At 42.4% G+C, this 27,517-nt stretch overlaps 2 protein-coding genes across 6 annotated transcripts in view; one reads left to right on the top strand and one right to left on the bottom strand.

Annotated features, from left to right (window-relative positions):
* Window positions 1–1,454: 1,454 nt before the first annotated feature.
* LOC110491529 (S-adenosylmethionine synthase) lies at window positions 1,455–20,451 on the top strand. Its single transcript, XM_036946413.1, has 9 exons — window positions 1,455–1,762; window positions 10,819–10,896; window positions 12,011–12,133; window positions 13,962–14,074; window positions 14,164–14,307; window positions 17,568–17,786; window positions 18,339–18,521; window positions 18,644–18,777; window positions 19,037–20,451. The coding sequence occupies exons 1-9, from the start codon at window positions 1,675–1,677 to the stop codon at window positions 19,137–19,139; spliced, it is 1,185 nt and encodes a 394-aa protein (XP_036802308.1). The 5' UTR covers window positions 1,455–1,674; the 3' UTR covers window positions 19,140–20,451.
* The window catches only part of LOC110491531 (transmembrane protein 150A), a 29,149-nt gene continuing 21,798 nt past the window's right edge, over window positions 20,167–27,517 (bottom strand). For all 5 annotated transcript variants that reach the window (XM_036946415.1, XM_021565053.2, XM_021565052.2 and 2 more), the window contains 2 exons: window positions 22,274–22,451; window positions 20,167–22,041 (listed from right to left, as the gene is read on the bottom strand). In XM_036946415.1, the coding sequence (XP_036802310.1) occupies window positions 21,794–22,041; window positions 22,274–22,451 (426 nt within the window). In that variant the 3' untranslated portion in view covers window positions 20,167–21,793. The remainder of the gene's footprint in view (window positions 22,042–22,273; window positions 22,452–27,517) is intronic.

Raw genomic sequence — 27,517 nt, 5'->3', positions numbered from 1 at the left:
AGCAATTAGTAATTTAATAAGATCTGGGAGTCAGTGATTTGGGTTGCTATGAGGTTTCAGTTGCTTGTCTGCATTACGTTTGAAACACACACACACACACCTTTTTCACTGCACTCAGCAGAGATACGGTTTGTGATGCTTATCAGTAATCCAATGCTCTTGTTTTGGTTGTCACATATTTTCGGGTTTAGGGTTCATGAAATCAGAGATTGTCGGTGAGGTACAGCGGGATCCAACCAACACACCCTGCAGGCAGCTGCCACATTCCCCATAATAGCTGAGGAGGAAAGGGGATCTCAGCCCTATGCACGCTGCCGCTGCTTAGCGGTCACACCAGCAATCATCTCACCAACACCTGACCCAGATCCCCAAGCACCACCACATACCAAAGAGCACGTCTGGATGAGGACATTTGAATTGGAAAGGTTAGCATTAGTAATGGGAAATTGTAGGCTATTGGACACTTTATTAATATTACAATACCACTTCATTTAGACTGTTGCATCCATTACTATATTTCTAGTGTACTCCATACAGGATGGATACCATGGGACAGTTCATATTTGAGAAGCTCATGTTCAAGTTTTTCTTACTTTTCACACTTTGGAAGCTCCTGGAGGTGCAAATATTAATGTAGGCCTATACCATTTAGGTCCACGGTGTAGTGCAAAATCAAATCCCACTTTAATTGGGCTGTTGGATAACTTGTCAGACAATCTAATTATGTACACCTAGAGCGAGAGTCATTATTCTTTGGTTTGACCTCTGTCTGAACTCTGACCCCACTCTGTTGTCATTACAGTATGGGGCCAGGGTCAGCGATGTCTTGTAGCAGATGGGTTGACAAGAAAATCAACTCAAACATGAAACTCAAACATATGTTTCATTTTTTAAGAAACAAGCAATGCTTTATCCTTAACACTTCTTGTCCATTCTAAAAAAAAATACATGTAAATAATTTGATGGTTCATCATTTAATGCTCAACTGAATGCATTGCATCATGCTGTATAGTGCCTAGTTTCAATCAGGCATGTCTTCATTAGAAGCATGGATTCCAGCAGCTACTGCCAGGGCTGGGCTTATAACTCTACCGGGTCTGTCTCTGTGTACACAGGCACAGTGATCCCGCCAGGAAAGTGAGGGGCCCCTTGTGACAAAAAAAGAGAGAATAGGGGGGGAAAGACAGGAGAAGCCACTCCATAAAATTAATATACATTTTTCACAGTAATATAATACACCACTCCATGTGGTGACTTTCTATGAACAGGGCATTCATTGAATAAACCTCAAGTAAGACAGTGGTTGAATGAAAGGGTCCGCTGCTCAGCACAAGAGGAGTTAAAAACAAGTTTATCCTGGAAATTGTAATCCCTCTCTCCCTCTTCTGAATGGTCTAACCCACCGGTTCACATGACCCCCACCCCCTTTCACGGAGAGTGTATGAGTGTGTGTGCATGAGTGTGTATGTTGTCCTTGCCTTATATAGAGGAAAGTTGTGGCTCCAGTAGTCTCCCACATTCCCTCTCTCCTCCCTCTTTCTCTCTTAGCCTCTTGCGTAGAAGGACGCAGTAGCTGGTACAGCAGCCTCTCTGCTCAACCCGTCATTTACTATAGTATTTAGGCTTTTTAGCCTACTCTAACTTCCTCTGCATCGTTGAGCTGCTCAGATCACAATGAACGGGCCAGTGGACGGATTGTATGACGCTGAGCACTATGGGTCATTCATGTTTACCTCTGAGTCTGTGGGAGAAGGACACCCAGGTGAGTAGACAGCTCTAGTCTGGATACCATAACACCACTATGCCTTTGCATGGTCCCCATGAAACAGAACAGAACCATAGAATGTCATGCACTGCATCAATAGAAAGTTTGTTTTCTTCTTCGAGATCCCACCGCTGACACCAATGGGTTTTATGAATTAGTTGTACTTGTATTTGAATGGTTGCTTATGCCATGCAGGAAGAAGCGGAAGGAGTAGACACAAAGGAGCGGATTCACTAAGAGTTTGCACCATGTAAACTGAGAGGAAACATATTGAGAAAGTACAGAAGTTGGCAGTAGAATTGGATGCATGCACAACTCAATCAAACTGGGAGCATGCTACAGAGGTGCTGTAGAGACATACCATTGACAATTTATGGATGCATGTGTTGCTGTTACTCCCCAGTTACTCCAGTAGGACGGGTCAAGCAAATGGAAGGGGACGGTGGTATAATATACTTTCACCTCTGTTGACATACAGTAGGCCTACTATATTCCTGACAGTACTTACAGTACTAACTGCTACTCTGAATGTGTAATTATGAATATAAATATTGATACATACTTGCCAAAGCACCCTCTCTCTCTTTCTTGCTCCCTTCAATATAGTATGATGTATACTCCAAACTAGAGGAGGCTGCTGAGGGAAGGATGGCTCATAATAATGGCTAGAACGGATGGAATGGAATGGCATCAAACACCTAGAAACCACCAACCTCCTGTGCTCCACACATAATTACACATACACCCGGAGCAGTGGCATGCAACTTAGGCAACATATGCCCTAACACCTGCCTCATGATGGCCAAGTACCTTCTCTGCATTTAATGTCACAATGTGTTCAGAGACAACTTGATCTGCTCACATATCAATTACTGTATCACACTTTCCCTCACTAATTATGGTAGGCTCTCATGAATGTCTCATGTTAAAAACACTCCACTCATTACTTAATACATGTTTTGATATGCATGTTTTGATATATCTGTTGGCCACAGATACCTTTTTTAAAAAAGGTAGGCGCGTGGATCAGAAAACAAGTCACTATCTGCTGTGACCACCATTTGCCTCATGTATTCAAGTAGAGTTGAACAGGCTGTTGAATGTGGCCTGTGGAATGTTATCCCACTCCTTTTCAATGGCTGTGCGAAGTTGCTGGATATTGGCGGGAACTGGAACACGCTACCATTCACGTCAATCCAGAGCATCCCAAACATGCTCAAGTGGTGAGTGTGCAGGCCATGGAAGCATTGGGATATTTTCAGCTTCCAGGCATTGTGTACAGATCCTTTCGACATGGGGCCGTGCATTATCATGCTGAAACATGAGATGATGGCGGCAGAGCATTGGCACGACAATGCCCCTCTGGATCTCGTCACGGTATCTCTGTGCATTAAAATTGCCATCATTAAAATGCAATTGTGTTCATTGTCCCTAGTTTATGCCTGCCCATTCCATAACCTCACCGCCACCATGGGACACTCTGTTCACAACGTCAGCAAACTGCTCGCTCACACGATGCTATACACGTGGCCTGCGGTTGTGAGGCCGGTTGGAGGTACTAACAGATTCTCTAAAATGATGTTGGAGGCGGCTTTTGGTAGAGAAATTAACATTAAATTATTTGGCAACAGCTCTGGTGGACATTCCTGCAGTCAGCATGCCAATTGCACGCTCCCTCAAAACTTAAGACATCTGTGGCATTGTGTTGTGTGACAAAACTGCACATTTTAGAGAGGCCTTTTATTGTCCCCAGGACAAGGTGCAAATTTGTGCACAATATTTGAGAGAAATAAGCTTTTTGTGCGCATGGATGATTTCTGGGATTTTTTTATTTCAGCTCAGGAATCATGAGGCTAACACTACTTGTTGCGTTTATATTTTTGTTCAGTGTAAATGGGTGAAAACCAGATACATAAGGGTTACAAACATAACAATTAAGCAAAATATGTATTTATTTTATTTATGTATTTATTTAGATTGACGGGTGAAGACTGAATATCTCATATCTCTTTAAATGAAGGCATATCAACATCAATCAAAGAATATAACACAAATGATTGTGAATATGAAATAGTTTGAACACTCAACCTCCTTGTGAAGTTTACACAATATGTTGATATATGCACATATATGGTGGTGTATATTGACTGCTGGTGGGGAGGAAAACACGCTACAGAGGTATGCATTAACAGAACTAAAGCTATTCCGAGGGTTGGAGCACCTAATACGAGCCAACCAAGAGTAGTACTCTGACGGAAGGGTGAAATATAATCTAGGTCTTGACTTGGCTTCTGCCATGTGCAGCAAAAGGTCAAGCCAGGAAACTACCTCATCAACTTCAGGAGGCTCATTATGGTCAGTTACAGTGTCTTCAGAAAGTATTCATGCCCATTGACTTATTCCACATTTTGTTTTGTTACAGCCTGAATTCAACATTTATTAAATATTTTTTTCTTACCCATCTACACACAATACCCCATAATGACAAAGTGAAAATGTGTTTTTAGATTTCTTTTGCAAATCTATTGAAAATCGAATAGAGAAATATTACATTTACATACTCCCAACCAAGCAAAAAGACACTAACTGCTCATTTGTTTGAAAATGAGTTAATGTCATTTTTGCTACATTAAATACATGCTTAATCATGTAGACACGTATCCTACCTCTATTGTATTGTGTTTTGGAGAAAATGGGGGTCATGTTAACTGCATAAAGTTACTGTGAGACCAAGCCATTTTTCTCAGTTCCATGCAATGAGCAGGTACTGCCTTTTTGCTTGGTCGGGTAGCATAAGTATTCACACCCCTGAGTCATTACTTTGTAGATGCACCTTCGGTGGTGATTAGAGCTTTGAATAATCTTGGGTATGTCTGTATCAGCTTTGCACATCTGGATTTGGGGATTTTCTCCCATTCTTCCTAGCAGATATTCTCAAGCTCTGTTAAGTTAGATGGGGAGTGATGGTTAACAGCAATCTTCAAGTCTTTCATGTTTTTAGACATTTTTGCAAATGTATTGAAAATGAAATTCAGAAATATCTACTTTACATGAAGTACAACTACAATAAAACAATAAAACTACAATACCTCTCGCCATCTGGCCATCTGGCTTCCCTGTTCCACTTTACATAAAGTACAACTACAATAAAACAATAAAACTACAATACCTCTCGCCATCTGGCCATCTGGCTTCCCTGTTCCACTTTACATGAAGTACAACTACAATAAAACAATAAAACTACAATACCTCTTTCGCCATCTGGCCATCTGGCTTCCCTGTTCCATCTACTGCACCCTATGATCACTTGGCTACATAGCTGATGCCTGCTGGACTGTTCATTAATCACAGTACTCCATTTAGTTTATTTTTGTTTATATGTCGGCCCCAGCCTTGAACTCAGGCCCTGTGTGTAGTTAACCGACCCTCTCTGCCCATTCATCACCATTTTACCTGTTGTTGTCTTAACTGATTAGCTGTTGTTGTCTTACCCGTTGTTGTCTTAGCTAGCTCTGCCAATCAATACTTGTGATTGCTTTATGTCTCTCTCAAATGTCAATATTTCTTATACACTGTTGTTTAGGATAGTTATCATTGTTTTAGTTTACTGCGGAGCTACTTGTCCCACTCAACATGCCTCAGATACCTTCTTTGTCCCACCTCCCACACATGCGGTGACCTCACCCAGCATAACTAGCCCGTCCAGAGATGCAACCTCTCTTATCATCACTCGGTGCCTGGGTTTACCTCCACTGTACCCGCACCCCACCATACCCCTGTCTGTACATTATGCCCTGAATCTATTTTACCACGCCCAGAAATCTGCTCCTTTTATTCTCTGTCCCCAACGCACAAGACAACCAGTTTTGATAGCCTTTAGCCGTACCATCCTACTCCTCCTCTGTTCCTCGGATGATGTGGAGGTTAACCCAGGCCCTGCGTGTCCCCAGGCACTCTCATTTCTTGACTTCTGTAACCGAAAATCCTTGGTTTCATGCATGTTAACATCAGAAGCCTCCTCACTAAGTTTGTTTTACTCACTGCTTTAGCACACTCCGCCAACCCTGATGTCCTTGCCGTGTCTGAATCCTGGTTTAGGAAACCCCCCAAAATTCTGAGATTTCCATAGCGAACTACAACATTTTCCATCAAGATAGAACTGCCAAAGGGGGAGGAGTTGCAATCTACTCCAGAGATAGCCTGCAAAGTTCTGTCATACTTTCCAGGTCTATGCCCAAACAGTTCGAGCTTCTAATTTTAAAAATGTATCTCTCCAGAATTAAGTCTCTCACTGTTGCCGCCTGTTATAGACCCCCCTTCAGCTCCCAGCTGTGCCCTGGACACCATATGTGAATTGATTGCCCCCATCTATCTTCAGAGTTCGTTCTGTTAGGTGACCTAAACTGGGATATGCTTAACACCCCGGCAGTCCTACAATCTAAACTAGATGCCCTCAATCTTACACAAATTATCAAGGAACCCACCAGGTACAACCCTAAATCTGTAAACATGGGCACACTCATAGATATTATCCTGACGAACTTGCCCTCCGAATACACCGCAAACAGGATCGCAGCGATCACTGCTTCATTGCCTGCATCCTCTATTGGTCCTCGGTCAAATGACCACCCCCTCCTCACAGTCAAACTCTCCCTAAAACACTTCTGCGAGCAGGCTTTTCTAATCGACCTGGCCAGGGTATCCTGGAAGGATATTGACCTCATCCCGTCAGTAGAGGATGCCTGGTCGTTCTTTAAAAGTGCTTTCCTCACCATCTAAAATAAGCATGCTCCTTTCAAAAAATGTAGAACTAAAAACAGATATAGCCCTTGGTTCACTCCAGACCTGACTGCCCTCGATCAGCACAAAAACATCCTATGGCGGACTGCACTAGCATTGAATAGTCGCCGCGATATGCAACTTTTCAGGAAGTCAGGAACCAATACACGCAGTCAGTCAGGAAAGCAAAGGCTAGCTTTTTCAAACAGAAATTTGCATCCTGTAGCTCTAACTCCAAAATGTTTTGGGACACTGTAAAGTCCATGAAGAATAAGATCACCTCCTCCCAGCTGCCCACTGCACTGAGGCTAGGTAACACTGTCACCACTGATAAATCCACGATAATCGAGAATTTCAATAAGCATTTGCCATGCTTTCCTCCTGGCTACCCCAACACTGGCCAACAGCTCCGCAACCCCCTCAGCTACTTGTCCAAGCCTCCCCAGCTTCTCCTTCGCCCAAATCCAGATAGCAGATGTTCTGAAATAGCTGCAAAACCCGGACCCGTACAAATCAGCTGGGCTAGACAATCTGGACCCTCTCTTTCTAAAATTATCCGCCGCCATTGTTGCAACCCCTATTACCAGTCTGTTCAACCTCTCTTTCGTATCGTCCGAGATCCCTAAAGATTGGAAAGCTGCCGCGGTCATCTCCATCTTCAAAGGGGGTGACACTCTAGACCCAAACTGTTATAGACCTATATCCATCCTGCCCTGCCTTTCAAAAGTATTCAAAGCCAAGCTAATAAACAGATCACTGACCAATTTGAATCCCACCATACCTTCTCCACTGTGCAATCCGGTTTTCGAGCTGGTCACGGGTGCACCTCAGCCACGCTCAAGGTACTAAACGATATCATAACCGCCATCGATAAAAGACAGTACTGTGCAGCTGTCTTCATCGACCTGGCCAAGGCTTTAGACTCTGTCAATCACGGTATTCTTATCGGCAGACTCAGCAGCCTTGGTTTCTCAAATGACTGCCTCGCCTGGTTCACCAACTACTTCTCAGACAGAGTTCAGTGTGTCAAATTGGAGGGCCTGTTGTCCGGACCTCTGGCAGTCTCTATGGGGGTACCACAGGGTTCAATTCTCGGGCCGACTCTTTTCTCTGTATATATCAACGATGTCGCTCTTGCTGTGGGTGATTCCCTGATCCACCTCTATGCAGACGTCACCATTCTGTATACATATGTCCCTTCTTTGGACACTGTGTTAACTAACCTCCAAACAAGCTTCAATGCCATACAACACTCCTTCCGTGGCCTCCAACTGCTCTTAAACGCTAGTAAAACTAAATGCATGCTTTTGAACAGTTCGCTGCCCGCACCTGCCCACCCGACTAGCATCACTACTCCATACGGTACTGAATTAGAATATGTGGATAACTACAAATACCTAGGTGTCTGGCTAGACTCTCCTTCCAGACTCATATTAAACATCTCCAATCCAAAATTAAATCTAAAATTGGCTTCCTATTTCGCAACAAAGCCTCTTTCACTCACGCCTCCAAACATACCTTCATAAAACTGACTCCTAGCGATCCTCGACTTCAGCGATGTCATTTACAAAATAGCTTCCAACACTCTACTCAACAAACTGGATGCAGTCTATCACAGTGCCATCTGTTTTGTCACCAAAGCGCCTTATATCATCCACCACTGCGACCTGTATGCTCTAAACGGCTGGTCCTCGCTACATATTCGTCGCCAGACCCACTGGCTCCAGGGCATCTATAAGTCTATGCTAGGTAAAGTTCCGCCTTATCTCAGCTCACTGGTCACGATAACAACCCCCCCGTAGTACGCGCTCCAGCTGGTATATCTCACTGGTCATCCCCAAAGCCAATACCTCCTTTGAACGCCTTTCCTTCCAGTTCTCTGCTGCCAATGACTGTAACGAATTGCAAATATTGCTGAAGCTGGAGACTTACATTTCCCTCACTAACATTAAACATCAGCTATCTGAGCAGCTAACTGATCGCTGCAGCTGTACATAGCCCATCTTTAAATAACCACCCTGTCACGTTCTGACCTTTATTTCCTTTGTTTTGTCTTTATTAAGTATGGTCAGGGTATGAGTTAGGGTGGGCAGTCTATGTTTGTTTTTCTATGTTTGGTTTCTGTTTCGGCCTAGTATGGTTCTTAATCAGAGGCAGTTGTCTCTGATTGAGAATCATACTTAGGTATCCTGGGTTTCACTGTTGGTTTGTGGGTGTTTGTTTCCGTGTGAGTGTTTGTCGCCACACGGTACTGTTTCGGTTTTAGTTTTCATCACATCGTTTATTGTTTTGTATTTCAGTGTTCAGTTCGTTTTTAATAAATCGTCATGAACACTTACCACGCTGCATCTTGGTCCGATCCTTACTCCTCTTCAGACGAAGATGAAATCTACCGTTACACACCCAATCTACCTACCTCATCCCCATATTTTTTTAAATGTACTTTTCTGCTCTTTTGCACACTAGTATTTCTACTTGCACATCACCATCTGCTCATCTATCACTCCAGTGTTAATTTGCTAAATTGTAATTACTTCGCTACTATGGCCTATTTATTGCCTTACCTCCTCACGCCAATTGCACACACTGTATATAGACTTTCTTTTTTTCTATTGTGTTATTGACTGTGCGCTTGTTTATTCCATGTGTGCAGGGGCAAAGGTTAGTTGAGGTAATTTGTACATGTAGGTAGGGGTGAAGTTACTATGCATAGATAATAAACAGCGAGTAGCAGCAGTGTACAAAGGGGGGGGGGGGGGGGGGGGGGGGGGGGGTCAGCAGTCTTATGGCTTGGGGGTAGAAGCTGTTAAGGAGCCTTTTGGTCCTAGACCTGGTGCTCTGGTACCGCTTGCCGTGCGGTAGCAGAGAAAACAGTCTATGACTTGGGTCTATGACTATTTGACAATTTTATGGGCTTTCCTCTGACACTGCCTTTTATATTGATCCTGGATGGCAGGACGCTTGGCCCCAGTGATGTACTGGGCCGTACGCACTACCCTCTGTAGCGCCTTACGGTCAGCTGCCGAGCAGTTGCCATACCAGGCGGTGATGCAACTGGTCAGGATGCTCTCGATGGTGCAGCTGTAGAACATTTTGAGGATCTGTGTGCCCATGCTAAATATTTTCAGTCTCCTGGGGGGGAATAGGTTTTGTTGTGCACTCTTCACGACTGTCTTTGTGTGTTTGGACTATAATAGTTTGTTGGTGATGTGGACACTAAGGAACTTGAAACTCTCAACCCGCTCCACTACATCCCTGTCGATGTTAATGGGGTCCTGTTTATCTTTCCCTCGATCCTGACTAGTCTCCCAGTCCCTGCCGCTGAAAAACATCCCCACAGCATGATGCTGCCACCACAATTCTTTACCGTAGGGATGGTGCCAGGTTTCCTCCAGACGTGATGCTTGGCATTCAGGCCAAATAGTTCAATCTTGGTTTCATCAGACCAGAGAATCTTGTTTCTCATGGTCTGAGAATCCTTTAGGTGCCGTTTGGCAAACCAAGCGGGCTGTCATGTGTCTTTTACTGACGAGTGTCTTCCGTCTGGCCACTCTACCACGAAGGCCTGATTGGAGTGCTGCAGAGATGGACAATTCCTTCGACCTCATGGATTGGTTTTTCCTCTGAAATGCACTGTCAACTGTGGGACCTTATATAGACAGGTGTGTGCCTTTCCAAATCATGTCCCATCAATTTAATTGACCACAGGTGGACTCCAATCAAGTTGTAGAAACATCAAGGATGATCAATGGAAACAGGATGCACCTGAGCTCAATTTTGACTCTCAAAGCAAAGGGGCTGAGTTCTTATGTAAATAAGGTATTTCTGGTTTTTATTTTTAATACATTTGCAACAAAAAACAACAACATTTTCTTGCTTTGTCATCACGGGGTATTGTGTGTAGATTGATGATTATTCTTTAAAAAAACATCTATTTTAGAATAGGTTTGTAACGTAACAAAATGTGGAAAAAGGGAATGGGTCTGAATACTTTCCGAATGCACTGTAAGTCAAGGGGTATGAATACTTTCTGTACAACACCTACAGTAGCAACCTGATCAAGAGTTTTGGACCTCTTGGTGTAGCTGTTAAGGTGTTGGACTGACAGCCACAGTTACCCAGGTTTGACTTCCTATCAGGCTAATCCCCCAAATACACTCCTGGGTTTATTAATAATCTACATCCCGTTGCATTACCAAACAATTATGCAAACAGAGTCAAGGCTACATTGTTGACATTGACAAATTAATGACATTACAACATTTTTTTTCCAGATAAGATATGTGACCAGATCAGTGACGCTGTGCTGGATGCTCACCTGAAGCAGGATCCAGATGCCAAGGTGGCCTGTGGTGAGTTGAGAACATCTCACCTCTATATAGCAGCAGAGGACAAACTTCTCAGCCTTTGATCAGGGATGTACCGATGTAGAACTTGATCACCTTTTTGCAGGAGAACCTTTCCTGCAATGCAGAACATTTAACACATGTAATGTATTTGAGGTTTAAAAAGGCTTTTGAATTTTGTAATTCCCACTTTTCAGAATTAAAAAATGTATCAATCATTATAATCCACACAATAAGTCACATTTCCTGTTGGTGAGCGTCTCAGAGTAGGAGGAGTGCTGATCTCGGATCACCTTTGGCTAAAAGTTCACAAGGATTATGAGCGCTCCTATTTTGAGACGCTTGAATCATACAGACCCAGATGCTGTTGAAGTTCTTCAGTCTTTGGCCTGAGCATGGATTATTTACTGAAACGACGGACCGTCTATCTCAAAATGTTATACTCTTTTCAGGAAAATGTACACTGAGTGTACAAAACATTATGAACATGACATAGACTGACCAGGTGAATCCAGGTGACAGCTATGATCCCTTATTGATGTCACCTGTTAAATCCACTTCAATCAGGGGAGGAGACAGGTTAAAGATGGATTTTTAAGCCTTAAGACAGTAGAGACACGGATTGTGTATGTGTGCCATTCAGAGGGTGAAGGGGCAAGACAAGGTTTAAGTGCCTTTGAATGGGGTATGGTAGTAGGTGTCAGGCGTACCGGTTTCTGTCAAGAATTGCAACGCTGCTGGGCTTTTCAGGCTCAACGGCTTCTGGTGTGTATCAAGCAGTGGCGGCTGCTGAGGGGAGGACGGCACATAATAATGGCTGGAACAGAGCTAATGGAATGGCATCAAACACATGGAAACCATTCCACTCATTCTGCTCCAGCCATTGCCACGAGCCCGTCCTCCTGTGGTATCAAGAATGGTCCACCACCCAAAGGACATCCAGCCAACTTGACACAACTGTGGGAAGCATTGGAGTCAACGTCTACACCTTGTAGAGTCCATGCTGAGGCTGTTCTGAGGACAAAAAGGGGGTGCAAAAAGGTGTCCTAATGTTTTGTACACTCGTTGTATGATCATCAGGCATACGGTCAGCATTCTAACCATTGTGTGTTGTGAACAGAGACTGTGTGTAAGACCGGCATGGTGCTACTCTGCGGGGAGATTACATCTCGGGCCAACGTGGACTACCAGACGATTGTGAGGGATACCATCAGGCAAATCGGCTATGACAACTCAGATAAAGGTAATATTGGACTAGGATAAATAATTTCCTCTACCCAAGTACAGTATACAGAGCCTTGCGAAAGTATTCGGCCCCCTTGAACTTTGCGACCTTTTGCCACATTTCAGGCTTCAAACATAAAGATATAAAACTGTATTTTTTTGTGAAGAATCAACAACAAGTGGGACACAATCATGAAGTGGAACGACATTTATTGGATATTTCAAACTTTTTTAACAAATCAAAAACTGAAAAATTGGGCGTGCAAAATTATTCAGCCCCTTTACTTTCAGTGCAGCAAACTCTCTCCAGAAGTTCAGTGAGGATCTCTGAATGATCCAATGTTGACCTAAATGACTAATGAGGATAAATACAATCCACCTGTGTGTAATCAAGTCTCCGTATAAATGCACCTGCACTGTGATAGTCTCAGAGGTCCGTTAAAAGCGCAGAGAGCATCATGAAGAACAAGGAACACACCAGGCAGGTCCGAGATACTGTTGTGAAGAAGTTTAAAGCCGGATTTGGATACAAAAAGATTTCCCAAGCTTTAAACATCCCAAGGAGCACTGTGCAAGCGATAATATTGAAATGGAAGGAGTATCAGACCACTGCAAATCTACCAAGACCTGGCCGTCCCTCTAAACTTTCAGCTCATACAAGGAGAAGACTGATCAGAGATGCAGCCAAGAGGCCCATGATCACTCTGGATGAACTGCAGAGATCTACAGCTGAGGTGGGAGACTCTGTCCATAGGACAACAATCAGTCGTATATTGCACAAATCTGGCCTTTATGGAAGAGTGGCAAGAAGAAAGCCATTTCTTAAAGATATCCATAAAAAGTGTTGTTTAAAGTTTGCCACAAGCCACCTGGGAGACACACCAAACATGTGGAAGAAGGTGCTCTGGTCAGATGAAACCAAAATTGAACTTTTTGGCAACAATGCAAAACGTTATGTTTGGCGTAAAAGCAACACAGCTGAACACACCATCCCCACTGTCAAACATGGTGGTGGCAGCATCATGGTTTGGGCCTGCTTTTCTTCAGCAGGGACAGGGAAGATGGTTCAAATTGATGGGAAGATGGATGGAGCCAAATACAGGACCGTTCTGGAAGAAAACCTGATGGAGTCTGCAAAAGACCTGAGACTGGGACGGAGATTTGTCTTCCAACAAGACAATGATCCAAAACATAAAGCAAAATCTACAATGGAATGGTTCAAAAATAAACATATCCAGGTGTTAGAATGGCCAAGTCAAAGTCCAGACCTGAATCCAATCGAGAATCTGTGGAAAGAACTGAAAACTGCTGTTCACAAATGCTCTCTATCCAACCTCACTGAGCTCGAGCTGTTTTGCAAGGAGGAATGGGAAAAAATGTCAGTCTCTCGATGTGCAAAACTGATAGAGACATACCCCAAGCGACTTACAGCTGTAATCACAGCAAAAGGTGGCGCTACAACGTATTAACTTAAGGGGGCTGAATAATTTTGCACGCCCAATTTTTCAGTTTTTGATTTGTTAAAAAAGTTTGAAATATCCAATAAATGTCGTTCCACTTCATGATTGTGTCCCACTTGTTGTTGATTCTTCACAAAAAAATACAGTTTTATATCTTTATGTTTGAAGCCTGAAATGTGGCAAAAGATCGCAAAGTTCAAGGGGGCTGAATACTTTCGCAAGTCACTGTACATGACATTGCCCTCCCACTACCCTTTTCTTTTCATCATGAGTTGTCATAGCCCAGGTGTGCACAACATACCCCCCCCCACCCAGGCAGGGCCAGATTAAGTTAGTTAAATCCGGCCCACATGGCAGTTATTGCATGTCATGTTTCACTCCCCTCAGGTTTTGACTATAAGACCTGTAACGTGCTGGTGGCTCTGGAGCAGCAGTCCCCTGACATCGCCCAGGGAGTTCACATTGACCGGATGGAGAATGACATTGGAGCAGGAGACCAGGTGATTAAACAGATCCTTCAACAATTGGGGTCTGAGGCATTAGGTGTGTGAGGTGATCTTATTCTAAACTGCCTGTGCTTGGTTTGCAGGGTCTGATGTTTGGCTATGCCACTGATGAGACCGAGGAGTGCATGCCTCTCACCATCGTCCTCGCCCACAAACTCAATGCCAAGATGGCTGAATTGAGGCGGAACGGCACTGTCCCCTGGCTCCGCCCTGACTCCAAGACACAGGTATGATGATGGTTAAGCTCAAAGATGGGCAGTATTTCGGATCCATGTATTTGAAATATGCATTTCAATAACTTTGGAGTATGTTGTCAATTGTATTACCATGGGCTGAACTACACTCCAATGTATTTTGTAACAAGATACTTTCGACAGCTGTAATTTGTATTTACAAAATACTTTTCTACACTGTTTTTTTTAGAGGTTCACCATTTTGTGGCCCCCCTTTCACCCATGATTGGTATCAGAAGTTTGATAGCACTATGGTGTGATAAGACCATCTGCAAAATTAACTAAATATAAATGTGTGTGTAAAAATGGACAATTGCAAAGCATGCAGTGTATTACTTGAATGAGCTCTGACCCCCCCCCCCCCCAAAAAAAATATAACAATCTAGAAGGGATACAGCAAAACTGACTTTTCGTACCAGGTTTAAGGAGAACTTAGGCAGCAGGTTAGGATAATTAATGTAGCAGGCTAGGAGAATTAAGTTAAACTGTATCCCATCTAGATTTGACATTATAAGGCCAATAATAGTACCCAGTGTGCTTTGCAGTTCATTTTGATATGTACATTTAGGTTATTTCGCAGACACTATTATACAAAGTGACTTACGGTGAGTGCATTCAACTAAGGCAGAATAACAACAACATATCACAGTCATAGCAAGTCAAAGGTTTCAGTAGACATTACTGAGAAGGTTGTTGCTGTTCTGGCCGGTTAATTGCAAATGTATTTGCGTATTTTAACATACAAATACATGTATTTTAATTAAATACATTTCAAAATACAAGTATTTTGTAGTTTATTATGATACATTGATCTTTCCGGTATTTTGTCATTTTTGACGATCCCTGGTTATGTTCTGACTGACGAGCCTGGAGCCGATCCTTGTTATCATTCCATTATACATCAGTTAGGTGTTTTCATAAATGGCCATTGAACATGAACCCTCTCAAAGCAACAGGAGCTCACCTTTTTTGGAGACCCACTGTCCCTTGCTTTCCAATATCCAGTCTTTAATAAACACACACACACACACACACACACACACACACCACACACCACACACCACACACACCACACCAACACACACACACACACACACACACACCAACACACACACACACACACACACACACACACCAACACACACACACACCAACACACACACACACACACACACACACTCATGTGCACATCCTCACAAGTCAAGGTGATTGCCTTTAAAGTCAAATGGACTGGAAGCTATTCTTGTGTTTACACTGAACCCAGTCACAGATATTGTTTTATACCGTGACCATGATGACATTGAGAACATGGATTCCAAGGCCTGGACTCTTCCGTGGTCTGTTTTACTCTCCTCCCCCATCTTCCCATGGACAACTCTCATTGGTCTTTAGGGGAGACAGTTGTCCATCTGTCCCACAGGGGCCCTTGGGAAAAGCTCCAGCACTAAAGTGTTTTTTTTTTTGGAATCTGAGAACTCTCTCAAAGTGCTATTTGGAGTTCCAGGGGTTCAGTGGCGACGAAAGTGAAGTGTGCCACATTTCATCTTGGCGCAGGAGATCTATCAAATCTAATTTTATTTGTCACTTGCTTTGTAAAACAACAGGTGCACACTCTTGGCATTTTCTCAACCAGCTTCAGCTGGAATGATTTTCCAACAGTCTTGAAGGAGTTCCCACATATGCTGAGCACTTGTTGGCTGCTTTTCCTTCACTCTATGGTCCAACTCATCCCAAACCATCTCAATTGATTGTGATTGTGGAGGCCAGGTCGTCTGATGCAGCACTCCACCACTCTCCTTCTTGGTAAATTTGACCATGAAGGCCTGATTCACGCAGTCTCCTCTGAACAGTTGATGTTGAGATGTGTCTGTTACTTGAACTCTGTGAAGCATTTATTTGGGCTGCAATTTCTGAGGCTGGTAACTCTAATGAACTTATCCTCTGCAGCAGAGGTAACTCTGTGTCTTCCTTTCCTGTGGCGGTCCTTGTTAGAGGCAGTTTCATCAAAGCGTTTTCAAAGTTCTTGAAATTTTCAGTATTTACTGACCTTCGTGTCTTAAAGTAATGATGGTCTGTCGTTTCTTTTTGCTTATTTGAGCTGTTCTTGCCATAATACGGACTTGGTCTTTTACCAAATAGTAATCTAATAATAAATAATCTAATAAATAATAATCTTCTGTATACCACCCCTACCTGGTCACAACACAACTGATTGGCTCAAATGCTTTTAAGAAGGAAAGAAATTCCACAAATTAACTTTTAACAAGGGACACCTGTTAATTGAAATGCATTCCAGGTGACTACCTCATGAAGCTGGTTGAGAGAATGCCAAGAGTGTGCAACACTGTCATCAAGGCAAAGGGTGGCTACTTTGAAGAATCTCAAAAATAAAATAGATTTTGATTTGTTTAACACTTTTCTGATTGCTAAATGAATCCATATGTGTTATTTTATAGTTTTGATGTCTTCACTATTATTCTACGATGTAGAAAATAGTCAAAATAAAGAAAAACCCTTGAATGAATAGGTGTGTCCAAACCTTTGACTGGTACTGTATGTGCCAAGTTGCTCTCTCAGAGTATCATAATGGACATGCAACTTTGAATTTCTCCACTTGCGCTCTGCCTTCCTGTAATTTCTCTTCAATTGATTTGTTTCCTCACTCATCCGAGGGGCTGCGTTTGGATGTGTCCTTTTTCAACTTAACTGGAACTATGGCATCAATGGTTGCCCTTAGTTTGCTATTAAAGTTATCACAAGAGGAAGGCAGAATAGGTGGAGGAGTATTGTTCATACACTCAATAAAATCTGTGGCAACTTCAGAGGTAAAATAATGTTTCTTAAGAATGCATTCAGTAATACCCTGTGCTATGGGCAACAAGGTAGTACAAAATACAGATAAAGTAACATCAACAATAGAGGATATGTCAGTAGAAAGCCCCTTGGTAATAACCAGGTCCAGAGTATGGCCGTGGTTATGGGTGGGCCCAGCACCATGTTGGATAAAGTCCATAGAGCTCAAAATATTAATAAATTCAATGGCCTTGTAGTCAGATTCTTTGTCAACATGAATATTAAAATCCCCCAACACAATGATTTTATCGCAGTTCTCAGGCTTTTGTTCCAGCCCAACAGTAACACCTGATATGAGTAAGTATGGCTCAGAATGAAGATTAGTCATTTGATTAGATATTATTTTAAAGGTGTGTTAGTGCTGGGCTGGAAAACTCTCCCCTCACGCCCCTTCTCTCTAGGTGACAGTTCACTACACCCAGGAGAACGGGGCGGTGATCCCTCGTAGAGTTCACACAGTGGTCATCTCAGTGCAGCACGACGACTACGTGAGCCTGGAAGAGCAGAAGGAGATACTGAAGGAGAAGGTCATCAAGGCCGTTGTGCCGGCCAGGTACCTGGACGACAACACCATCTATCACCTGCAGCCCAGCGGACGCTTTGTGATTGGCGGGCCCCAGGTAACCATTATCATGGTCCCATTTGTTAGGTTCTAACAATCCCGGTTGAGCTATTAGAGGCCACATAGGTTTTTTACATTTGAGTTATTTAGCAGATGCTCTTATTCAATTTGGGGTTAAATGCCTTGCTCAAGGGCACATTGGCAGATGTTTCACCTAGTCAGCTCGGGGATTCGAGCCAGCGACCGTCCGGTTACTGGCCCAACGCTCTCAACCACTAGGCTACCTGCCGCCCCCTCACCTCTTTAAGCCAAGGTGGCTGTTCCTCCCTCCACTAAGGAGATCTCCTGACCTTACTTTATCTACTTCCAGTTCACTTCAAGTTATCAGTAAGAGTTCCTTCCTCTCCATCAGCTCAGTTACAAAGGATGGTTGGCTCTTTGTAGTGTCTGGGTGGTGATCCGTGTAGAATCCACAGCCTGTCAACACGCAAAGTATCTGCTTGAATCATTTTATTTTATTGATGACGAGTTCATCATTTCATATGTGTGAAGGATACAACCTGTAGTCTTTGTCCGCTTTCAAACATTCATACATCTCTGTTTATGAAAGGGTGATGCTGGGGTAACCGGTAGGAAGATCATTGTGGACACATATGGTGGCTGGGGTGCCCACGGTGGCGGGGCCTTCTCTGGTAAGGACTACACCAAGGTGGACCGGTCTGCCGCCTACGCCGCACGCTGGGTCGCCAAGTCCCTGGTCAAGTCCAATCTGTGCAGGAGGGTGCTGGTGCAGGTGAGAGATTCAACCGTATACTTCTCTAAACTTTGGAGACTGTCAACCGAACCGAAGTAAACAATGCCTGTCATTTCTATTGGAACTGAGGAGTTGATATCCTGTGCGTGTTTGTGATCCAGGTGTCCTATGCCATTGGAGTGGCAGCACCATTGTCTATTTCCCTGTTCACCTATGGGTCCTCCCAGAAGAGTGAGAAGGAGCTGCTGCATATTGTCAACAAGAACTTTGACCTCCGGCCTGGGGTCATTGTCAGGTGGGACAATATTCTTGTCAATTTCCCCTCAGTCATACATAAAGTTTTTCCTGATCACTCAACCAGGCCATGAGAAATTCTGGGCCTTAGTTATAAGCAACAAATAGGTTCCAGAGTTTTTCCTGATCAGGTCACATGCTAAGAAAATCTTATTGTTCTAGTCTTGTGTGCTCGTGTGTATGTAAATATTCCCTGTCGTCAACACTAAGTGGCAGCAATGGGATTTGTCTGGAATACCTTGCTGGATATTTGTCCACAGAGACCTGGACCTGAAAAGGCCCATCTATCAGAAGACGGCCTGCTACGGCCACTTTGGCAGGAAGGAGTTTCCCTGGGAGGTGGCCAAGAACCTCAACTTCTAGTGTGTGGTGCGGTAGGCAACGGGCAACGGTGACATGGGCAGCTGTCTACGTTGACCAGTACGCGACAGCCATGCTGGCAGCTGTTAGGGGTACAGGGGAGGGTGGGCAAGGTTGGAGTAAGGGGGAGTGTACTCTCTCTCGCTCTCTCTTTGGCTGAAAACTGAAAACCCAAACATCTCGGTCATAAGATAAGGGGCGGTGGCTATGACCTCAATGGCCATCAGATATGTGAGATGGCTGATTGGCATTTTCAAAGTATTTTTAACATTTACTACACACCCCCAGATATGTGGCTTGTCTCACAAACACAACCTCCTTTTTGGTGCAGTTTTCATTTTTGTTTGTTTTCAGTAATGCCTAAAACATTCATCTGGATAAAAAAAGAAATTGGGTTAACTACACTTGTCCTGTTGTAACCGCTAAAACCGCCTGTTGTTATTATGCAAATGACCAAATCTAAAGGTAGAATAGCCATACTTTACGTAGCAGTTACATATACTTTAAGGCCCAATGCAGCTGTTTTTTAAAATGATCTCAATATCAAAAAGAATGTGGGTAACAATTAAACACTTTACTATAGTAGTTCAAATTAAAATGGTCAAATAGCTTTTTTTGTGTGCAAAAAACAGTGGTCTGAGTGAGGGACCTAATTGGAGGGGCCTAATGGGAAAGGATATGCATCCTGAAAAATAACTGTTATTGGCAGAGAGTATTGTATTTTCAACAATATGATACAAAACACAGAAAACTATTTTGACTGCACTGGGTCTTTTAATACTAATTGATACCATCAAAGAACACCTGTTAACTACACTCTATTTGACATGCTGTGATTGACATGTGAAGTGGTGTTCATTCTTAATTCCTTTTATCCAAACTTTTTCTAACAAAATTCAGGGAAGGGTTTTCAAGTAAAGTTGATCAATTAGAGGTTCAATAGTATAGTTGAGTGCTTTGTGAAACTTCGTTCAAATCAAGGCACTAATACACAAAATCTCTTGGAAAGAGACACACGACTTCTACATGCTTTTATGTTAGAACGCTTTTATTGTAGAGATATTACCAGAGGCAGGGCTAGCTTTTTCTGAGCGTGAAGGGTTTAGAATAAAATGGTATGTCGCCACATTTTGGTTCAATGTAGAAAAAAACGTCTGAGAATGTTGTGTCAGTGCTGTTACCTTGTCCCGATTGCTGTAACTGCTCGGAAACCAGATGAACTCAGATCCTTCATATACAGTTTGTCAATAGATAACAGGAAAATGTAAATAGGGTTTTGAACAATAAAACATGAACTGTATACGTCTTTTCATCAGTCTCTATAAGAGTTCATTCTCAGAAAAGGGTTTTATTCTTTGCTGGTGCATTGATAATGCCTTAAAGTAATAATCCACTCAAACTATCTCTTGGTATTTGTTTCATTAGTCCACTGTTGACACAGTCCCAAAATGCCTTGCATGTCAGAAATAAAGTTTTCGAGATATGGAACTTTCAAAACGCTAATTGTCATAGCCGGTGTGATACATTTTGTATCTCTGCCTGCTTGAACAGCAATGGATCCGATTGGCATGAAACATCGACTAGATAGAAGACAGCTCAGAGATTAAAAAAAAACAAAAAAAAACAATATAACATTCAAAATGGGTGAATCTTTCTTTTTAAGATACAAAAGCCCTTTGGAAAATTATGAATGATAAAAACAGGTTTGAGACGATAAATAGACAGATTTAAATCAAGTAATAAATGTGTCTATATTTGCATTAATACCTGAAGAATTGAACAGCATACATAAAACAACATGTTTGTATTAACATTTCTTCTTCTTGTCATCAATTTGGTACAAGGATACACGTTCAAAGTGATTCACTTCTCTGGTTTGCTTCCTTTCTCACTGTAACACTTTCTCTGCATCGGTTGACACTGCAACAAAACCATTGATCAGGGGGCCCTCTACTGGTTTCAATGTGTAACACACAACACCAAATAAAGGTTTTCAGACTCCTCACAAAATGAAACAACAAGGGTCACTGCACCTGAACCGAACCTCCCTTTACCCTATTTGCTTATATTTCATACAATACAACAATCAAACCTCGGATATAAAACAAATATCTCTGAGCACAGAAAACAACAATACCTCTTTTGTTTGACTTTAACTTCCCTTTAAGTTCCTGTTAAAAGGCACTGAACAGCTGGTGATGTAACAGATTTTCCTGAGTAGAAACAATGCGATGCAGAGTTCAGTGCCTGAATGGCCAAACATAATAACACAGGTACTGACCCAGCCATATTCTGCTTAGTCATTAAAGATTTTTCAGGCACTCAATCAAGACATTGGATCTGATACACGGCAAGCGAACAAGTTCTCGTAATCAAGAGTGATTACGTAATGATGAAAGGAAAAGACAGGGAAGGTGTGTGTGTGTGTGTGTGTGCACCTGCCTGTGTTCCTTCCAAAAGGCACTTGTAACATATGTTTGGTCAATGGTTAGAAAAGCTTTGGGTGCTTTAGCTATGTGCAATACCGAGCAGGTCCATTTGGAGGGTGCGTCGTCCTCATGCCCTTTGGTGGTCTATGATTGATCAGTGATCCACTCTTCCCACTCCAACCCTGTTTGTGATTGGTCAGTGGGCACAGAAGCCTGCCTTTGATAGGCCTACAGCATTGCTATGCCATCTGGTTGGTAGTGGTGGTTGGGCCCTCCTGCCTCCTCGGCCTTGTGGTCACTGCTGGAAAAGCCCTGGACACCCCCTCTGGCCAGCACCATAAGGGTATCCCCGGACATGTCCCCAAACTCAAAGGCAAAGGTCCCAAAGAAGAGCATGATGATGATGCAGAAGAGCCACTCAAAGATGGCGGAGGCGTGTTGCAGGGCAAAGCTCTCCTGGACAAAGAAGACACCGCCTGGGAGGGACAGAGGGTTAAGGAGAACAACAGCACCTATCTAGACAGAGGGACTACTGAGAGATAGCATGTGGAAACACACTTGCGTGCACACGCACACACACACACTTATATCAACAGCATGTATGCAAAATATGCCTTTATCCAGCAGGGGGCCATGTAACACATACGTACTTCCTTCATGTCTCTCTGACTCTCTCTCTCTTACAGTGACGACCAGTGTAAAGGATACTGAAGACCAGGGTGATGAAGGCTAGCAAGCTCATCCCCAGTCGAAGGTGGCCCACATTATATTCTCTCTGGGTCTTCGCCAGGCGGTAGGTCAGGGCTGACTGCAGACACACAAACAGGATACTGGTGGGAAAAGCCACCCCTGCACCCACGTAGTGAAGCACTTTGGCATAATCCACCTGGAACACAATTACATCAATGTTTATTTACGACACATAGATGGACGTACGTGTACTTCAAAATCCCAAGGGTTCTACCTGGAACCAAAAAGGATTATTCAAAGGTTTCTCCTATGCGGAGAGTATAGTCACTGTCAACAGGGTATTACTCTATCTGACACAAAAGGACTCGTTTCCAGGAAAAGAGAACAATGGATGGATCAGAATAACACTCTAAACCAGAGGAGTTTCAGTATAACCATTCAAAAAGACAGCTGCGAGCAGCAATGAACAGGGTTCACAGGATGACAGAAAGGACACCAGATCAGTTGGATAAGAAAGCGAGCACTCTATCATGTCGGAACTATCTTCCTTTATATGCCATTAGGGAAAGCATTACCATGTTTCTCTCTCAATACCACAAGGATGACACAAATGCTGTAAGTTGGTTATCTTTGAATGCAGCGGGTAATCATTCTTAAAGTCATTACTTAATCTATTGAGCTACTATATATTGAATGGAGCGACAATCTCAAAAGCATTCAAGTCTGATGTAATGTGTCAAAATAGAACACATGGAGTGAATCTGACATATGGTTCATGAGGAGAAGATGATTGCGGATGATTTTGAGCATTAGCGCTACATATACAAAGTGAGTTTTTTTAGATAACAGTTTTTTAGATATCAATACCAAATTCAGTGTGGTTCATCGTAGTGAGGTCTATGATTGCGATGACAACTTTCAAGTTGATAGGCCAATATGGAGAGGATTTACAGTGGTTTAAATGGACACAAAAAAATCCGTTTTTTGATTTGTCAATAACTCTGCCATGTGCTAATATGCATCTGCTGATATAATGTGGCCGTCTTTGAATGCGTCAATGTTATTTTGTCAAAATATTTAGTGGCTATTGTGATTAGTCCAAAGACCAAATTTGCAGTGAACCTGACTTTTAGTCCATGAGAGATTTTGTATTATTATTTTAAGCATTAGCATTACATAGTCAAAAAGTGAATTGTTAATAGTTTCCTTAATTTTTAAGATATCAATGTCAAACTTAACTTGGTCCATCTTTGATGACCCTAAAAAGTTTGATGTTGTTAGGCCTTGTGGAGTGGATTTACGAAAGATTTACGAAAGACACGTAAAATCTGAAATCCTAATTTATCAATAACTCAGCCATCTCTTAATCAATCCCTTAGCTTTTATCAAACTAAGTTAGGAGATGTACCATGGGCTACAAGATGGAGGAAAATCTATCCTGGCGGACCTTATGAGTCCTTGAGACAAATTTGTTCAGCATGTGGAAAAGCACCTACATGCAAAAGTTCAAGTCTCTAGGTCAAACAAGGTAACGGATGTGAGGCTAAGTAAGACTACTTATAACAGCGCCATCTATAGGCCACTCTGTGCAATTATTTTTGACCAAGTTACTCATGGCCTCTAGTTCCTGTGTGCTAAATTAGAAAAAAGTGACCAATGTATGCTGTTGAAAGTTTGAAACACACCCCTGTATTGACGTATGAGAATCCTCTTTAGTATATTGATTACACAAATACAATAAGGTCAACTGTATGATAGGCTGAGGTGGTAGAGATGTTCACACTCCAAAACCACAGGGTGGGGAACCTGCACCAGGTCTAGAGTTCATGACCTTCTAGAGTTTTCTTTAGCTGGGGGACAGTCTGCCTTCACTTAACCACCTGGAAAAAGATTGACAGTAGGGTTGTCCAAATGTTTGTGACATGTGAGATACTTTACAGATTCTACAGTAACCTATTCCCAGTACCAAACAGACTCCTAGCTTCTACTGTATGCCATTAAGAGTATCTAATCCTCTCAAAGGTGCCTATGGCAGAAGGAGCTTGGAATTGTTTCTCAACCGGATAACAGTCACTCTTGTAAAGGGATTCCTGCTATACATAAACTCCCCGCGTAGGTGTATCCCATCCACAAACACCGGGTGATATGTCAAAAGTGCTGAAGTAGTTCCTCACATCCACTATGGCTTTAGCCCTGTTGGCACTGTGACAAACAGTGGTGTTCAAAAATGTTAACCCTCATGGGTACACACTGTCACCAAATAGTACACATGTACATGTACATACAGTCCTCACCATACTTATTGGGATAGTGGAGCTAAAATAAAAATGTTGTCTCTATACTCTAGAATTTTGGATTTGAGATCAAATGATAGTACAGAATGTCATATTTTATTTTAGGGTATTTTCATATATATCTGTTGTCTGTATGTCTTCCTGAAACGTAAATGAATGGTGTCTGGAGTGATTTTCTTTTTAAATGAGCAGAGAAGATGTTTCTGAACACTTCTAAATTCATTGTGATGCTGCCACGACTAAGAAAATTCCTGAACGGATTATGAATAATCATGAGTATGAAAATTACAGCGGCTACAACAACAGATTATCCTCTCATCTTTGTGCCTCTGTAACTTGCTCACTCGTCATTATTCATGATTCATTCACGATTTTTCCGAATCATGGCAGCGTCCAAATGAATGCCTTCTATCCTCACTTACAAAGTGACTCCAAAATGACACCCAACATCTTTCACCATACAGTTACTATTGAGCAATACCCAAAACACAGCCAAAACAAACGGCAAACAAGTTTGAAGAGTCGCAAGACACCAAATACTAAATGTTTGACTACTTCAATACGCTATAAGTGAATTTGTCAAAATACTTGATGATTTCTTCAAATGGGGGGACCAGATACATAAAGTGCTTTCATTTCCAAATGGTTAAACAGATATGTAATGAAAAACCCTCAAATAAAAGATGACATTCTTTATTTTCGACTCATATTAATCATGTTATCTAAAATCCAAAATGCTGAAGTAGAGAGACAAAATAAAAATGTTAGCTTTACTGTCCAAATGCATATGGTGAGGACTGCAATTTACACACCCTCACACACGCACACACGGTTCATTATATAAGCGAAGGGCTCCTTCACCATGGCCAGGGAGGAGAGTCTGCAGGCCAATCAGGACCCAGCAAGAAGAGGAGGAATACACACAACCAGGGCTGGTGGGACACAGAAGTGTGAAGACAAATATGTACAGACACAGCACATTTTAGGCACTCGTCCCTACCTGGCCCGCGATGGCTTGTAAACACACGTGGATTTCCCTGTTATGCCATCACACACCCGATACACACACACACAGACACATGTATAACTCTGAGGTAATTGCGCAACAATTGGGACAGCAATTGTCCAAACTGGAGTCGTAGAGGCATATAAATGACACTGAATATACAACATATTAAGAACACCCGCTCTTTTCATGACAAAGACTGACCAGCTGAATACACCCCAAGTGTGGTGAAAAGGTGTTGATTTCACAAACAAGTTTTTTTTGAGAGCTGTCATTGCTGACCTGTCTGCACATGCCCACACAAAAATACTGTCACTTAAAGGTCCAATGTAGCTGTTTTATCTCAATAATTATTTATTTTGAATTTTCTACATTGTAGAATAATAGTGAATACATCACAACTATGAAATAACACATATGGAATTATGTAGTAACCCCCAAAAAGTTAAACCAATCTAAAAATATTTTTGATTTTCAATTCTTCAAAGTAGCCACCCTTTGCCTTGATGACCGTTTTGCACACTTGGCATTCTCTCAACCAGCTTCATGAGGTAGTCACCTGGAATGCATTTAAACTAATAGGTGTGCCTTGTTAAAAGTTATTTCATGGAATTTCTTTCCTACTTAATTCATTTGAGCCAATCAGTTGTTGTGACAAGGTAGGGTTGATATACAGAAGATAGCCCTATTTGGTAAAAGACCAAGTCCATATTATGGCAAGAACAGCTCAAATAAGGAAACACTGTCGACCAGTCACTCTTCTATCCATCGCATTCAGCACATGTACAAAACCTCAGAACTCTGGGAACAGAGTGTGATTGTGATGAAAATAAACTCTCCTATCTAAATCTGCATTTAGAATGTCTGTATTACTTCATGGCCACAAAAGGCAGACATTGTGGCTTAAAGGAAGGTACAGTAGTGTACACTGTCTGGCTATTGGCCAGTAGTTTGAGGAGCAAGAAAACTCCAGAAGACTATGTTCACTGCAATATATGCTCCTATGTTCAGTTGCCCTAGCCACGTGGGATGGGCCTCTTTTCCCAAGGGATGGTCCTCTTCCTCAGGGCACTAGGCTGAATAGGGACAGCTCCCTCCCGTCACAAGAGCCCAAGTCATGAGATTGACCTTCAGAAGCCTACTGAGTGTAGGAACACAGCAGCTTGCCAAAACCTCCTGTTTGCAAGACCTTACCAAAGGCCTTTCTAGAGGCCTGCCTAGAAATGATCAGGAGGGATGTGTTTGGAAGGCCTACAAAGAGATGATTGCCTGTGGGGGAGATTGAGATCAGATGCGTTGAAAGAAGACAATGTGTTACTGAACGAGACCGCACCCACAGCCAGGCTGTGGAGTACCCAGAGTGCACAGAGCTAGAGCTGCAGGCATTAGGGATCAGTGGTGGAAAAAGTACTACAGGTAAGGGAAAATGTATGGGGTAAAAAGTACATAATTTTCTTTAGGAATGTAGTGAAGTAAAAGTAAAAGTAGTCAAAAATATAAATAGTAAAGTAAAATAAAGCATCAATACGGCTGCAGCGTCCTTATAAGGGCAGCGAAGTGGCAAACCATGAATAGAAATGAATGGAATTCCACATTATTTCAATTAAATGTTTAAGGACAAAATTATAAGTTTAAGTATTTTTTTGTTTTAGTGGGGACAGTAACATTAAAACTTAGCTCACATAATATAAATTAAAAGTATGCATTAAGGTGTCTGTAATAGAATATCATATTTTTTTTACATTAGTGGAGTGCCAGGATTGAGGTGCAGTGGCTTCAAAACAGTACCCCTCTCAGTCATCTAGTGCATATAGTGCCTTTGGAAAGTATTGAGACCCCTTGACTTTTTCCACATTTTGTTACGTTACAGCCTTATTCGAAAATTGATTGACAAAAAAATTCCCTCATCAATCTACACACAATAGCCCATAATAACAAAGCAAAACCGGGATTTTAGAAAAG

Source organism: Oncorhynchus mykiss, chromosome 16 (genome assembly GCF_013265735.2).
Source record: "Oncorhynchus mykiss isolate Arlee chromosome 16, USDA_OmykA_1.1, whole genome shotgun sequence".
Lineage (NCBI taxonomy): Eukaryota > Metazoa > Chordata > Actinopteri > Salmoniformes > Salmonidae > Oncorhynchus > Oncorhynchus mykiss.
This window is presented reverse-complemented; position numbering and strand designations above follow the sequence as displayed.